We start from the raw sequence: 14,579 nt of genomic DNA, 5'->3' as shown, positions 1-14,579 counted from the left end.
TAACTATGGGTGATGTGCTGATTGAGAAGATAAATGTACAGTTGTTAGGTGGGGGCCAGATAGGCTTCTCTGAAGAGATGAGTTTTCAGGGATCGTCTGAAAGTGGATAAAGTAGGAGAAAATCGGACGGATTGGGGTAGAGCATTCCAGAGGATGGGGGAGGCTCTGGAGAAGTCCTGAAGGCAAGCATGGGATGAGGTGACAAGGGAGTTTGAGAGCAGGAGGTCCTGGGAGGAGCGAAGAGAACGATTAGGTTGGTATTTTGTGACTAGGTTAGAGATGTAGCTGGGGGCCCGGTTGTGGATGGCTTTGTAAGTTATAGTTAGTATCTTGAATTTAATTCGGTGACTGAGTGGCAGCCAATGGAGAGATTGGCAGAGGGGTGTGGCAGACGCTGAGCGGTTTGTGTGGTGGATGAGCCTGGCAGCAGCGTTCATGACGGACTGAAGTGGGGATAGCTTATTTAGAGGTAAACCAATGAGGAGGGAGTTGCAGTAGTCGAGGCGGGAGATGACCAGGGACTGGATTAGAAGCTTTGTGGTGACATTGGTTAGGAAGGGGCGTATCTTGGAGATGTTGCGGAGATTGAGGCGGCAAGCTTTGGATAGTGATAGAATGTGGGGTCGAAAGGTTAGTTCAGAGTCCAGGATTACACCTAGGACCTTGGCGTGGGGAGATGGGTTGATAGTTGAGCCGTTGATATTGACAGGGAAATCAGGGGAAGTGGCACCTGAGGGAGGAAATATCATGAGCTCGGTTTTGGATAGGTTGAGTTTGAGGAAGTGATGTGACATCCAGGCTGATATGTCTGCTAGTAAGTTGGTAATGCGTGAGGAGACAGATGGAGAGAGCTGGGGGGTGGAGAGATAGATTTCGGTGTCATCAGCGTAGAAATGATATTTAAAGCCGTGGGAGGCAATCAACTGACCCAAGGAGGTGGTGTAGATTGAGAAAAGAAGAGGTCCAAGAACAGAACCTTGGGGGACCCCAACGGAAAAAGGAAGAGGAGAGGAGGAAGTAGAGTTGTAAGAGACACTGAAAGAGCGGTGGGATAGGTAGGATGAGAACCAGCGAAGAGTACAGTCACGGAGACCAAAGGAGTGGAGTTTTTTGAGGAGGAGGGGGTGGTCCACTGTGTCAAAGGCAGCAGAGAGATCCAGGAGAAGTAGTACAGAATAGTGTCCATTGGCTTTAGCCATTAGTAGATCATTTGAGAGTTTAAGGAGAGCAGTTTCCGTGGAGTGTTGAGGGCGAAAACCGGACTGAAGGGGATCAAGAAGTTTATTCATGGTCAGATGGTCGCTTAGTCGGTTGTAGACCAGTCTTTCAAGGAGTTTGGAGGAGAAGGAGAGTAAGGAGATGGGACGTAAGTTGTTGAGATTGGTGGGATCCAGTGAGGGCTTTTTTAGTATGGGGTGATTAGAGAGTTTGGGCAGATGCCACAAGAGAGGGAGAGGTTGAAAATGTGAGTTAGAGAGCGTAGAATCGAGTCAGAGGGTGAGCGTAGCATTTGCGAGGGAACAGGATCTAGGGGGCAAGTGGTTAGATGAGTGCTAGATAAAAGTTTAGCAACCTCAGTAATAGTAGCAGGGTTGAATGAGGGAAGTAATGATTGTGTCTGTGGACATGGGGTGTTGCATGGGGGAGGTTTTTGCGCATTGGTGATCTCCTCATGAATTGTATCAATCTTAGTTTTGAAGTGATTGGCAATCTCCTGGGCAGTGAGTGAGTTGGTGGGTTGAGGCAGTGGAGGACAGAGTAGAGTGTTGAAGGTAGAGAAGAGTTGACGTGGACTGGATGAGAAGGTGTTAATGAGTGTGATAAAGTAGGTCTGTTTGGCAGTGTGAAGGCAGGAGTAGTATTTTAGGAGGGCAGATTTATATTGTGTGAAGTCTTCCTGGGTCTTAGTCTTATGCCACAGGCGCTCAAGAGCGCGGCTATGTTTTCTGAGATAAAGATAGATAGAAGAAGATAAAGCGGGACAGCCCTTGTGGTGTAGTAATTAGGCAAATGAAAAAATAGAGGTGTAATGAATGGAAAATTAAGATTTACATTGACAAGGTTGTAGATTTGCACGATTCTGGCCAAAATGAGAATCACAATTTTTTTTTGCTTAGAATAAAAAGATCATGATTCTCGCAATGTAAAATCTTTCACATTATACAAAAAAAAATTGGGCAAACTTTACTGGTTAGTTTTTTTTTTTTAATTCATTAAAGTAATTTTTTTCCAAAAAAATTGCATTTGCAAGACCGCTGTGCAAATACAGTGTGACATAAAATATTGCAACAACCACCATTTTATTCTCTATGGTCTCTACTAAAAAATATATATAGTGTTTGAGGGTTCTAAGTAATTTTCTAGCAAAAAAAAATGATTTTAACTTGAAACCAACAAATGTCAGAAAAAGGTTTAAGCCCCTTTCACACTGGGGCGGTGGGGGCGTCGGCGGTAAAACAGCGCTATTTTTAGCGCTGTTTTACCGTCCTTTTTGCAGCTGTATTCGGCCGCTAGCAGTGCGGTTTTAACCCCCGCTGGTGGCCAAAAAAGGGTTAAAACCGCTCGTACAGCGCGGCTATAGCTGCGGTATTGCCGCGGTATAGCCGCGCTGTCCCATTGATTTCAATGGGCAGGAGCGGTTTAGGAGCGGTGAACACACCGCTCCTTCACCGCTCCAAAGATGCGGCTCGCAGGACTTTTTTTACCGTCCTGCCAGCGCACCGCTTCAGTGTGAAAGCCCGAGGGCTTTCACACTGAACAAACAGCGGAAGCTGTTTAGGGGCGGTTTGCAGGCGGTATTTTTAGCGCAATAACGCCTGCAAACCGCCCCAGTGTGGAAGGGGCCTTAGTGTGTAAGTGGTTAAACTTTCCTCATTTACACACCAAGTCTATTTCATTGACAAATTGTTACAATCTTTCACTGCTAGAGAATGTTGTGATTCTTGTCAGACTGCCCGTTTTTTCTCTTCCTTTCTTTTGAGGGCTGTGACTTCAGAAGAGCAGAGAGAATTATTTGCATAGCAAGAATCTTGAAACACTTTTGCCAAGATCGCAACGGGGAAAAAAATCGCAATAACGATTCTTGACGATTAATCGTGCAGCTCTACAAGGTTGGCAGCGACCATATGGAGGTGGTGGAGTGTATCCTGGATATTGCGCTTGTGGAGGGACTGATGGTCACTCTCAAGGTTCTGGAGAGCCCAATCCAAGGTCCACTTGGGGATGTCGGGATAGTTGGGCAATGCTTGTCATTACAGGAAGAACCCGAGTAATGAGAGGCGCCTGTCGCTGAAATGTGTATCATGTGATGTGTAAGAACCCAAATCTCAGGGATAGCAAAGATCTTGATAAAGAAGTATCTAAGATGCTTTTGTTGAGCACAGGTCACTTGGTTAGAAATGTACTGTGAATACAGGTTTTTCGTGATCATGTATCAAACTCCGCACCGGTGAAACTGTGTCTTCCCTGTGTGCATGAAACGCATCTTAAGTTCTTCTTGTTAAGATTGTCGCTATCACTGAGATTTTGGTTCTTGCACATCACATGGTGCACATTCCAGTGGCAGTCACCCCTGCGACACATCTCATTTCTCGTGTTTTTTCCTTATTGACAAGTCTTTGTTCATGTCCTTCTAATCCATATTGGGGTTGATTTACCAAAGGTGTACAGTTTGTTCACTTAGCTAAGTGAATTTGGACTTTGGGGCTGGGTTCACACCATTTTGAGTTGGATGTGGGATCTCCGCATCCAATTCGCAATAGCAGGAGATTTTGACCGGCTCTCTACGGAGCCGGTTCACATATCTCCGCAGCAGGTCCAATACGTTTTGCAGAAAAACGCTGTGTGTCTTTTTGGTCCATTTCCCAAAATTTGGGCTGAAATCGGACCTGAAACTTTGAACCAGCAGGCACCGGACCCCTGTTGTGAGCCGCATGTGGCTCATTTGTGAACCGAGCCTAAAAGGGATTTTTCCCTTGCCTTAGGCCGGCCATACACGGTTCAAATCTTGGCCGGTTCAGCATTAACCAGCCGAGATCCGAACCGTTAATGGGCAGGCTGAATGTACCAAGTTGATACCAACCTGCCTGCTGGATTCTCTTGCGATTATTGCTAGTGGCTGCTATAGCCGCTAGCAATAATCAATGTCTTCTCCTGGCGGGAACGGCTTCCCTGCTCCCCCACCGGGAGAAGACAATTGCTGATTCCCCTGTCAGCACTGTCTGTGTTGATGGGGGAATCTTGTGAATTTCTTTCCTGCAACCCGTGTATGGCCAGCCTTAATGAATGTGGCGAAGCTCCGGTGACATCATCCAATCGTGCGCAAGCAAAATACAGTTTTTTTTTTTTAAAAAGTGTAACTAAATTTAAAAAAACAAAAATTGCATACATGCATCAAGTTTTAGTTTCCATTTTCACCCGGTTTCTTTTAAAATGCTGTGTACATGCCTGCATCCATTTCCTTTATGTCAGTGTCTACAATATATTCTGCTCCCAATGTCTCCCTTTTTAGTCACACTTTCAGATGCACTGGGGACAGAGAGTGCAAAAAATGACTGAGTGAAAGATCACATCCCCTGTGACCCTTTAGACAAGCATGTTCCTACCTGCTGGTCCCTGCATGGTGCAAATATTAGCTGTGCTGGTCAGTTGCTTGATTCAAATTCTAGGAGCAGGTCTATGTAATCTAGCAGGTCTATTGTAATCTAGCAGGTCTATTGTAATCTAGCAAACTGATGGGCAAGCTGCTTAGTTGAAGTCTACACCATGCATTGTCTCCCTGCCTGGAACATACACATCTACTGTAAAAGGTGCCCAGGGATATGTTCTTTCACTTTTACAATCAGCAGGAAGTTTTGCTTTTCCCGCTAGCTGTTATGAAGAGCCAAAAAACACCCACTGCAGCTACAGGCATGGACTGAGGCTATGCAATAAGAAAAAATATTTCAACAATACTAATACAGCATCATGTTGGGTCAATGATTAATGCCCTTTACTAATACTTAAAGTGATTCTAAATCTTTCATTTTTTTTCTTAAATAAGAAATATGGTATACTTACCCACTCTGTGTAATGGTTTTACACAGAGCTCAATCCCGAGCCCCGCTGCCTGCTTCCATAGATACAGACAGCAGGGCTCTGTATTGCCCCCCCCCCCCCCGCTCCCTTGTCATAGGATTTAGTTGACAGCAACAGGAGCCAATGACTTCCGCTGCATCTGCCCTGTGAGAGGGACGCTGCTCTTATGAACAGTGCTGGATTAAGAATAGGCTCAGGTAAGTATAAAGGGTGCTGGGGGGGAACCTGGATGCAAAAGGTTTTTCACTTTAATGCAGAGAATACATTAAAATGTTACTAAATCCACAACAGTAAAATCAGTCTGTATATGCAGTAAAGCATGTTTGTTATACTCACTATGGAACCTAAGGTGTTAATCCTCTGCATTGTGTAAAAAGAATGTGTGATCCTGTCCTCTCTGTTCCTCCCCTTCTTCCACTGTCCCCAATCCATCTGCTGATAGTACAGAGGCTAGGGGACAAGCTGCACATGCTCAGTTTGGTGTGTATTGCTAGAGAGATTTTTTTTTTCTTTTCTTGGGAGGGTGCATGTGATCAGCACAGGGCCAATCGGTCCTGTCCAGACAGAGAGTCAGAAGTCCTGCAGTCTCATAGGACAGTCAGAGGAGAATGAAAACTCCTCCAAGCTTTAACCAGACACTGATAGAAGTCACAAGACTGCTATATACTGCTAATGAGAAAGGCTTTTTAGCGGTTTATATTTACTAAAATAATTGCATTTCCATGTTCTGTGTACTGTGGGAGACCAGATCTAGTGAATGCAGGGTCCAGGGTTTAGTAATACTTTAAGGTTAAAAAAAAACAAAACATTAAGGCTTTAGAACCACTTTAATGTAATAAATGTGACACTTTCCTTGCAAAGAAAATTTTCACCCCATTCACTAAGATAAGGGAAAATTCCAGTGCAAAGTGAACATACTTTACTCCTTTAGTAAATCACCCCCATTGACATATTTATTGTTACATTTTGTGGTTCTGTTGGGTGTAGGTGACAGGTCCCCTTTGGGGACATTGATTTTGTGTGTGTTTTATGCTCCAGGCTGGGAACATGACCATTTTATTATTGCTGCATTGTATTGCGACTTTTATGAAAGTTTGATATTGTGCAGTTTATTGAACCCTTATCTTTGGATTATGTATTTAATTAAATTGTATGAAAGGTTTATTGCTTTAATAATGTGGACAGATAGTCCTCCATGGCTGTCTATGGTTATTAGGTAGTGTCAGGCGTGTGTGTTTATCACATACAACATCCAGAACATGCCCCACTGTTTACCCAATGACCCATATACTGGCGTTCTGTCATTGAGTACATATCAACTGGATCATCTATTGTTTATTGTCACAGGATGAAAACTTCCTGCGCTAATGAATAGAACATTGAACGGGGTATTTTATAGACTTGCTTTCCGAAGGTACACAACAGGCTGTGTTCTCACTCAGGATGATTTCTTTATTAATTTTTTTTTTATTTCTATAGCCACATAGTGCTTAGGGGGGAGGCAGCCATCTTGAGCGCACTCTATTGAGCCAGTTAACCTACAAGCATGTTTTTGGAGCGTTGGAGGAAATCGGAGTACCCGGAGGAAACCTGCACAATCACAATCACCCCAGTGCTAGAAAGGGAAGAAGCACAAACCAATAAGCCACTGTGCTGCTATTAGTATGAGCCACCCCTGACAAGTTTTCCTGACACCAAGAGAAAAAAGGTGACAGGGGAGGGATCTCCAGCACACAGCCTGTGATTGACAGCCTCAGCTCTGTTCCTGTGTGCTGTGTGAGGGGGGAGCATGTCCCTTCCTTCAAATTAGCTCTCAGAACTCCCCCCACTAAGCTCTGTAGTGTAACTTCAGTTCTCTGCCCCTATTTTTCTGACATATCAGACAAGCTTTATCTATTCTGGGTTTTGAATGGCTGTAGAGACAAGAAGATTGCAGATAAATAGGTACAACTTATGTATGGGGGATTTGTCTATCTCTGTGTATCACCTGAGGCCAATCACTTCACTGGGTATATGTGAGGGTTTACAATCATTTTAAAATGACATGCTTATAAAAAAATATTTCATTAATCTTTAACCGGTTCCCGACTGGCGCACGCCGATGTACGTCGGCAGAATGGCACAGCTGGGCAAATGGGCGTACCTGTGTACGTCCATTTGAATTCCCCGCCGTGCCATTGCGTGTGCGCCGGCCGGGAGCTCCGTGAGTCGGGTCGCGGGTCCCGCGGACTCGATCGCCGCGGGGATACCCGTGATCGCCTCACGGAGAGGAAGAACGGGGAGATGCTGATGTAAACAGCATCTCCCTGTTCTGCCTAATGACAAGTGTCACTGATCACAGCTCCCTGTCATCGGGAGCTGTGATCAGAGTAATGACACACACAGCCCATCCCCCTACAGTTAGAATCACTCCCCAGGACACACTTAACCCCTCCCCGCCCCCTAGTGGTTAACTCCTTCACTGCCAGTGTCATTTACTCAGTAATCAATGCATTTTTAATCGCACTGATCGCTGTATAAATGACAATGGTCCCAAAAATTTGTCAAAAATGTCCGACATGTCGCAGTCACAATAAAAATCGCTGATCGCCGCCATTACTAGTAAAAAAAAAATTATTAATAAAAATGCTATAAAACTATCCCCTATTTAGTAAACGCTATAACTTTTGCGCAAACCAATCAATAAACGCTTCTTGCGATTTTTTTTTACCAAAAATATGTAGAAGAATACGATCGGCCTAAGCTGAGGAAAAAAAATGTTTTTTTTTATATATTTTTGGGGGATATTTATTATAGCAAAATGTAAAAAATAATGCATTTTTTTCAAAATTGTCGCTATTATTTTGTTTATAGCGCAAAAAATAAAAATCGCAGAGACGATCAAATACCACCAAAAGAAAGCTCTATTTGTGGGAAAAAAAGGACGTCAATTTTGTTTGGGAGCCACGTCGCACGACCGCGCAATTGTCAGCTAAAGCGACGCAGTGCCGAAGCGCAAAAAACGCTCTGGTCATGAAGGGGGTAAAAATGTTCCGGGGCTGAAGCGGTTAATATTAACTTCTTCAGATCCGCGCTATAGCCGAATGATGGCTACAGCGCGGACCTACTTTGCCACAGAGTGCGCCCCCGTGGCGCGCTCTGTGATCAGCGAGTCTATGGGACTCGGCCGATCACAGATCGGAGTAAGGGGTCGATCCCGACCCCTTACCACGTGATCAGCTGTCAGCCAATGACAGCTAATCATGTGATGTAAACAGAGCCGGTAATCAGCTATTTTTTCTCCTTGCGCTGACAGCATGAGGAGGAAAAAAAAGCCGATCACCGGCGGCTGTGAGAGGGACATCGGTCCCGATCATGGAGAGCTGCCGCCAGCTTATCTGTGCCCACCTGTGCCACCTACCAGTGCCCACAGTGCCACCCATCAATGCCCACAGTGCCACCCATTAGTGCCCACAGTGCCACCTATCAGTGCCCACAATCAATTGCCTCATCAACAGTGCTGCCCATCAGTGTCACCTACCAGTGCCCATCAGTGCCGCCTTATCTGTGCTCTTAAGAACCACCTTATCTGTCCCCATCAGTGCCGCCTTATCTGTACCTATCAGTGCCCACCAGTGCCACCTCATCAGCGCACATCAGTGAAGGAGAAAAATTACCTGTTTGCAAAATGTTATAACAAACTATGAAACATGATTTTTTTTTCCAAATTTTTCCATCTTTTTTTGTTTGTTTCGCTAAAGATAAAAATCCCAGCTGTAATTAAATACCACCAAAAGAAAGCTCTATATGTGTGAAGAAAATGATAAAAATTTAATTTGGGTACAGTGTTGTATGACTGTGCCATTGTCATTCAAAGTGCGTCAGCGCTGAAAGCTGAAAATTGGTCTGGGCAGGAGGGGGGTTTAAGTGCCCAGTAAGCAAGTGGTTAAAGCTCATATAAGATTTCTAAGCTAATGTTTGATGCAACATAAACTGATCTATTCTTTATCTATTCAAGACAACACTGTCATTTTGTGTCACATGGTCGCTCTCTGGACTGTTGTTGGTTGTTCTTTATTTTCTCTTCTTTTTTTTTTTTTTTAATACCATCTATAAAAACGATAAAAAAAGAAAAATGTGTCTTTTAAATAGTCTGCAGGTTTAATTTACTTTGTGATTTCTATAATGTTCTCAATTGTTGTAAAATATTGGTACTTCATCCATTTTACCAGAAGGTGGCGATCTCTGGCTATCCATTGATAAGTTGGTTTCTGGCACAAAGACTATATGACTTTTTTCAGTTCAGTTTATGAATTTTTTATGCGATGTTAATTACTAATATTTATTAAGCCCAACTAATCTTCACTGCTTGTTCTGGTTTTTAGAATCTAGTTTTTAATTGTGTCTTTTTTGCCACTTTCCATAGAGTGTTGGGTATTTTGCCTGCCTTGTGAACGGTCCCTCCTATGTACAGCTTTCTCCAGATATAAATGAATGAGCTGATGGTCATTTTTCTGTTTGTATGATTTATATACGCCACTGGGAAGTATATTGATGTCCTGATGAGCCTGGTCCTTTCATTGGCTGTTGGAGAGGTGTCTAGCTTCTTTGCTCTATGCACACTACAAATCCCATAGTCCATATTCCTTCTTGGAGGATGACTACATTATATACAGAGACCATGGAGGATGACTACATTATATACAGAGACCATGGAGGATGACTACATTACATACAGGGACCATGAAGGATGACTACATTATATACAGAGACCATGGAGGATGACTACATTACATACAGGGACCATGGAGAATGACTACATTATATACAGAGACCATGGAGGATGACTACATTACATACAGGGACCATGGAGGATGACTACATTATATACAGAGACCATGGAGGATGACTACATTACATACAGGGACCATGGAGGACGACTACATTATATACAGAGACCATGGAGGATGACTACATTACATACAGGGACCATGGAGGATGACTACATTACATACAGGGGACCATGGAGGATGACTACATTACATACAGGGGACCATGGAGGATGACTACATTATATACATACACCATGGAGGATGACTCCATTACATACAGGGACCATGGAGGGTGACTACATTACATACAGGAACCATGGAGGATGACTCCATTACATACAGGAACCATGGAGGATGACTCCATTACATACAGGGACCATGGAGGGTGACTACATTACATACAGGAACCATGGAGGATGACTACATTACATACAGGAACCATGGAGGATGACTACATTACATACAGGGGACCATGGAGGATGACTACATTACATACAGGGGACCATGGAAGATTACTACATTACATACAGGGGACCATGGAGGATTACTACATGACATACAGGGGACCATGGAGGATGACTACATTATATACAGGGGACCATGGAGGATGACTACATTACATACAGGGGACCATGGAGGATGACTACATTACATACAGGGGACCATGGAGGATGACTACATTACATACAGGGACCATGGAGGATGACTGCATTACATACAGGGGACCATGGAGGATGACTACATTACATACAGGGGACCATGGAGGATGACTACATTACATACAGGGGACCATGGAGGATGACTACATTACATACCGGGACCATGGAGGATGACTACATTATATACAGGGGACCATGGAGGATGACTACATTACATACAGGGGACCATGGAGGATGACTACATTATATACATACACCATGGAGGATGACTACATTACATACAGGGACCATGGAGGGTGACTACATTACATACAGGAACCATGAAGGATGACTACATTACATACAGGGGACCATGGAAGATTACTACATTACATACAGGGGACCATAGAGGATTACTACATGACATACAGGGGACCATGGAGGATGACTACATTATATACAGGAGACCATGGAGGATGACTACATTACATACAGGGGACCATGGAGGATGACTACATTACATACAGGGGACCATGGAGGATGACTACATTACATACAGGGGACCATGGAGGATGACTACATTACATACAGGGGACCATGGAGGATGACTACATTACATACAGGGGACCATGGAGGATGACTACATTACATACAGGGACCATGGAGGATGACTACATTACATACAGGGGACCATGGAGGATGACTACATTACATACAGGGACCATGGAGGATGACTACATTATATACAGGGGACCATGGAGGATGACTACATTATATACAGGGACCATGGAGGATGACTACATTACATACAGGGGACCATGGAGGATGACTACATTACATACAGGGGACCATGGAGGATGACTACATTACATACAGGGACCATGGAGGATGACTACATTACATACCGGGGACCATGGAGGATGACTACATTACATACAGGGGACCATGGAGGATGACTATATTACATACCGGGGACCATGGAGGATGACTACATTACATACAGGGACCATGGAGGATGACTACATGACATACAGGGGACCATGGAGGATGACTACATTACATACCGGGGACCATGGAGGAGGAATGTCGTCACCTCTAACAGGAAGTCACATCACAGCGCCAAAAAAAAAAAAGATCTGGAGAATAGAATGGACTTTTTATGAGCTCCCCCTTTACCGGGTTGGAATTTGGAAGTTCCAGTTGTCCATAAAGAGACAAAACTGTGTTGATTCGTGGCATTAAGAATATACAGTAACATTGAGTGTAGTGTCTGAGTGGAGCTATGTGAAGTGTGTAACATGCTGCACAGTGTACATAATAGGGCAGTCTGGAATATGTCATGTATAGCACAGTGTAGAGAATAGGGCAGTCTGGAATATGTCATGTATAGCACAGTGTAGAGAATAGGGCAGTCTGGAATATATCATGTATAGCACTGTGTGCAGGAAAGGGCAGTCTGGAATATATCATGTATAGCACTGTGTGCAGGAAAGGGCAGTCTGGAATATATCATGTATAGCACTGTGTGCAGGAAAGGGCAGTCTGGAATATATCATGTATAGCACAGTGGGCAGCATAGGGCAGTCTGGAATATGTCATGTATAGCACAGCATACAGAATACAGAAGGGATATTAAAGCTCAGCAAGGAAATCAGTGCCCTTTACATATTCAAGGTGACATGCATTTCTACTGATAATGGAAATCTAAAGTAAACCTCTCCTGAATGTTGTTCCCTATAATACATATATAATATAAGACACGTTCACAGACATGGGGTCCAGACAATCATCTGTGATGACAGTGTGGATGAAGGTCTCTACACCCCTGACTGCTCCAATACAGAGGCACTGAAGACATCTGATAGAATGCAGTCCCTGGTCGGCCGATCATTACCCACCTGGCTCTGGTCATTTTTCAGTGGACTTTTATTGCGTTGAGTGGTGATTGTAGGGCCACCTATGATTTGGATTTATCACCGAATTTGCCAAAATTCAAGCCATCTATGGGCAGCCATACACAGATCATGATGGATGGACACAGACTGACATAGATGAAGATGGATGAGTACAGACTGATAGACAATGAGGGACAGAGAAGGTGACAGACACTGATGGACTATGGTGACAGATGAGAGAAAATTTATGTAAATAGAGGATAGGTCCTTTAAGAGGCAGACACAATCTGACAAGCATGATAGACATACCTGAGTGATGACTTGACGCTCTGCCCACCTCAGATGGTTGATCAGACACACCTTGACCAAATCCCCCCCCCCCCCCAGGCAATCATCAGAATGAATGAACAATGGGGATTGTTTACTAAAACTGAAGAGTGCAAGATCTAGTGTAGTTGTATATGGTAGCCAATCAGCTTCCAGGTTTTATTGTTAAAGCTTAATTGAGCAAGCTGAAGTTAGAAACTGATTGGCTACCATGTAGAGCTGCACCAGATTTTGCTCTCTTTAATTTTAGTAAATCAACCCCATTGCATTGTGATGACAAAATGTGGCATTCATTTAAAAGATAATTTAGAGGAAATGTAGATGTATACAGGGAGTTGGAGTACACAGAGTCCGGTGCAGCTCTGCATGGGAGCCAATCAGCTTCTAACTTCAGCTTGTTCATTTAAGCTTTGACAATAAAACCTGGAAGCTGATTGGTTTCTATGCAGAACTGCACCAGATTTTGCATTCTCCTGTTTTAGTAAATCAATCCCACAGTATAAACTGATACCTTCATCGTTATTGATGATAAAAATACATATTTCTTAATTGTTAGAGAAAAAAAAGCCACATCTCATCTGGTAATGTATGATTGGCTGCTGAATTGAACGCCAAGATCCTGACCACTTTGAACCCTTATCTCCCTTTCCCAATGTACAATAAATAAATGTGTCATTTTTTTTTTTTTACAATGAATACCTTTTTATTAATTTGGTTTTTTTATCCTTGTGATGTCATCAGCTTTGTCAATAAAGTTTATTGTGTAGGGCTGCCTGGGGGAGAGGATCCGGGCATCTTTTACCATGTCAGTAACCACATACATCTCATATCTCCACAGCTCTGTCTATGATGACCAACCAAATGCACACCAAAGATTTATGGAAAAGCTGGACACCCGGATTCGTAATCATGACCGGGAAATTGAAAAAATGTGCAATTTTCACCATCAGGGATTTGTGGATGCAATTAATGAACTCCTAAAAGTGAGGGCTGATGCTGAAAAGCTTAAGGTAAGGATTCTTCTATTTTCCTCTCTCTGTTAAAGCGGAAATACACTATCTGGGAACCACAAAGCAAAAGCTCCATTTTATTCATTTTTAATGTTCAAAGCACACTCATCCAGCCATCTGTCTATTTCTCCCTGTTTTGTTTTTCTGAGAAATCACTTTGAAAAACACAGCCCTAGGATTTCTGGCTGTGGCCATCTTGAGTAAGGGCAAATGGTTTATGTAGCAATTTCTTCCCAGAATGCATATTCCCTAAGCCCAGGCATGCATGCAGGAAGGTGTGCTTAGCTGGGAAAAAAAAAACCCTCCTCTCCCAAAGACTCCTGGGATGTATGACATCATTTACCTAGGTCTAGAAACTTGGACGTAACTAAAGAAAGGTAAAAAAAAAAACTATTTAAATTGATCTTGAAATAATAATCACAGACCACAACAAAATGTCGAAAACACCATTTTCAGTTGCTGAAATTTCGGTGCATCTCTATTGGAAAGTACAGTATCTTACAAAAATGTGTACACCCCTTACATTTTTGTAAATATTTTATTATATCTTTTCATGTGACAACACTGAAGAAATGACACTTTGCTACAATGTAAAGTAGTGAGTGTACAGCTTGTATAAGGCCCCTTTCACACGGGACGGATCCGTGTTGATCCGCCCCGTGTTTATCCGCTGCTCAGCAGGCAGATGACAGGGCGGGACCCGCACACTGTGCAGGGACCGCCCTGTCAGATCTCCGCTCTCCCCTATGGGGGATCGGAGGAACACGGACCGTCTGTCCGTGTTCATCCGATCTGCTCTGCAGACGGATAGAAAAATAGGAT

At 43.4% G+C, this 14,579-nt stretch overlaps 1 protein-coding gene across 8 annotated transcripts in view; it reads left to right on the top strand.

Annotated features, from left to right (window-relative positions):
- The window catches only part of EXOC6 (exocyst complex component 6), a 404,697-nt gene that overhangs the window by 95,579 nt on the left and 294,539 nt on the right, over positions 1-14,579 (top strand). For all 8 annotated transcript variants that reach the window (XM_073596039.1, XM_073596037.1, XM_073596038.1 and 5 more), the window contains one exon: positions 13,586-13,757. In XM_073596039.1, the coding sequence (XP_073452140.1) occupies positions 13,586-13,757 (172 nt within the window). The remainder of the gene's footprint in view (positions 1-13,585; positions 13,758-14,579) is intronic.

The sequence above is a fragment of the Aquarana catesbeiana genome, linkage group LG08, assembly GCF_042186555.1.
Source record: "Aquarana catesbeiana isolate 2022-GZ linkage group LG08, ASM4218655v1, whole genome shotgun sequence".
Classification (NCBI taxonomy): Eukaryota; Metazoa; Chordata; class Amphibia; order Anura; family Ranidae; genus Aquarana; species Aquarana catesbeiana.
The sequence above is the reverse complement of the archived record's forward strand: the minus strand, read 5'-3'. Positions and strand labels throughout refer to the sequence as shown.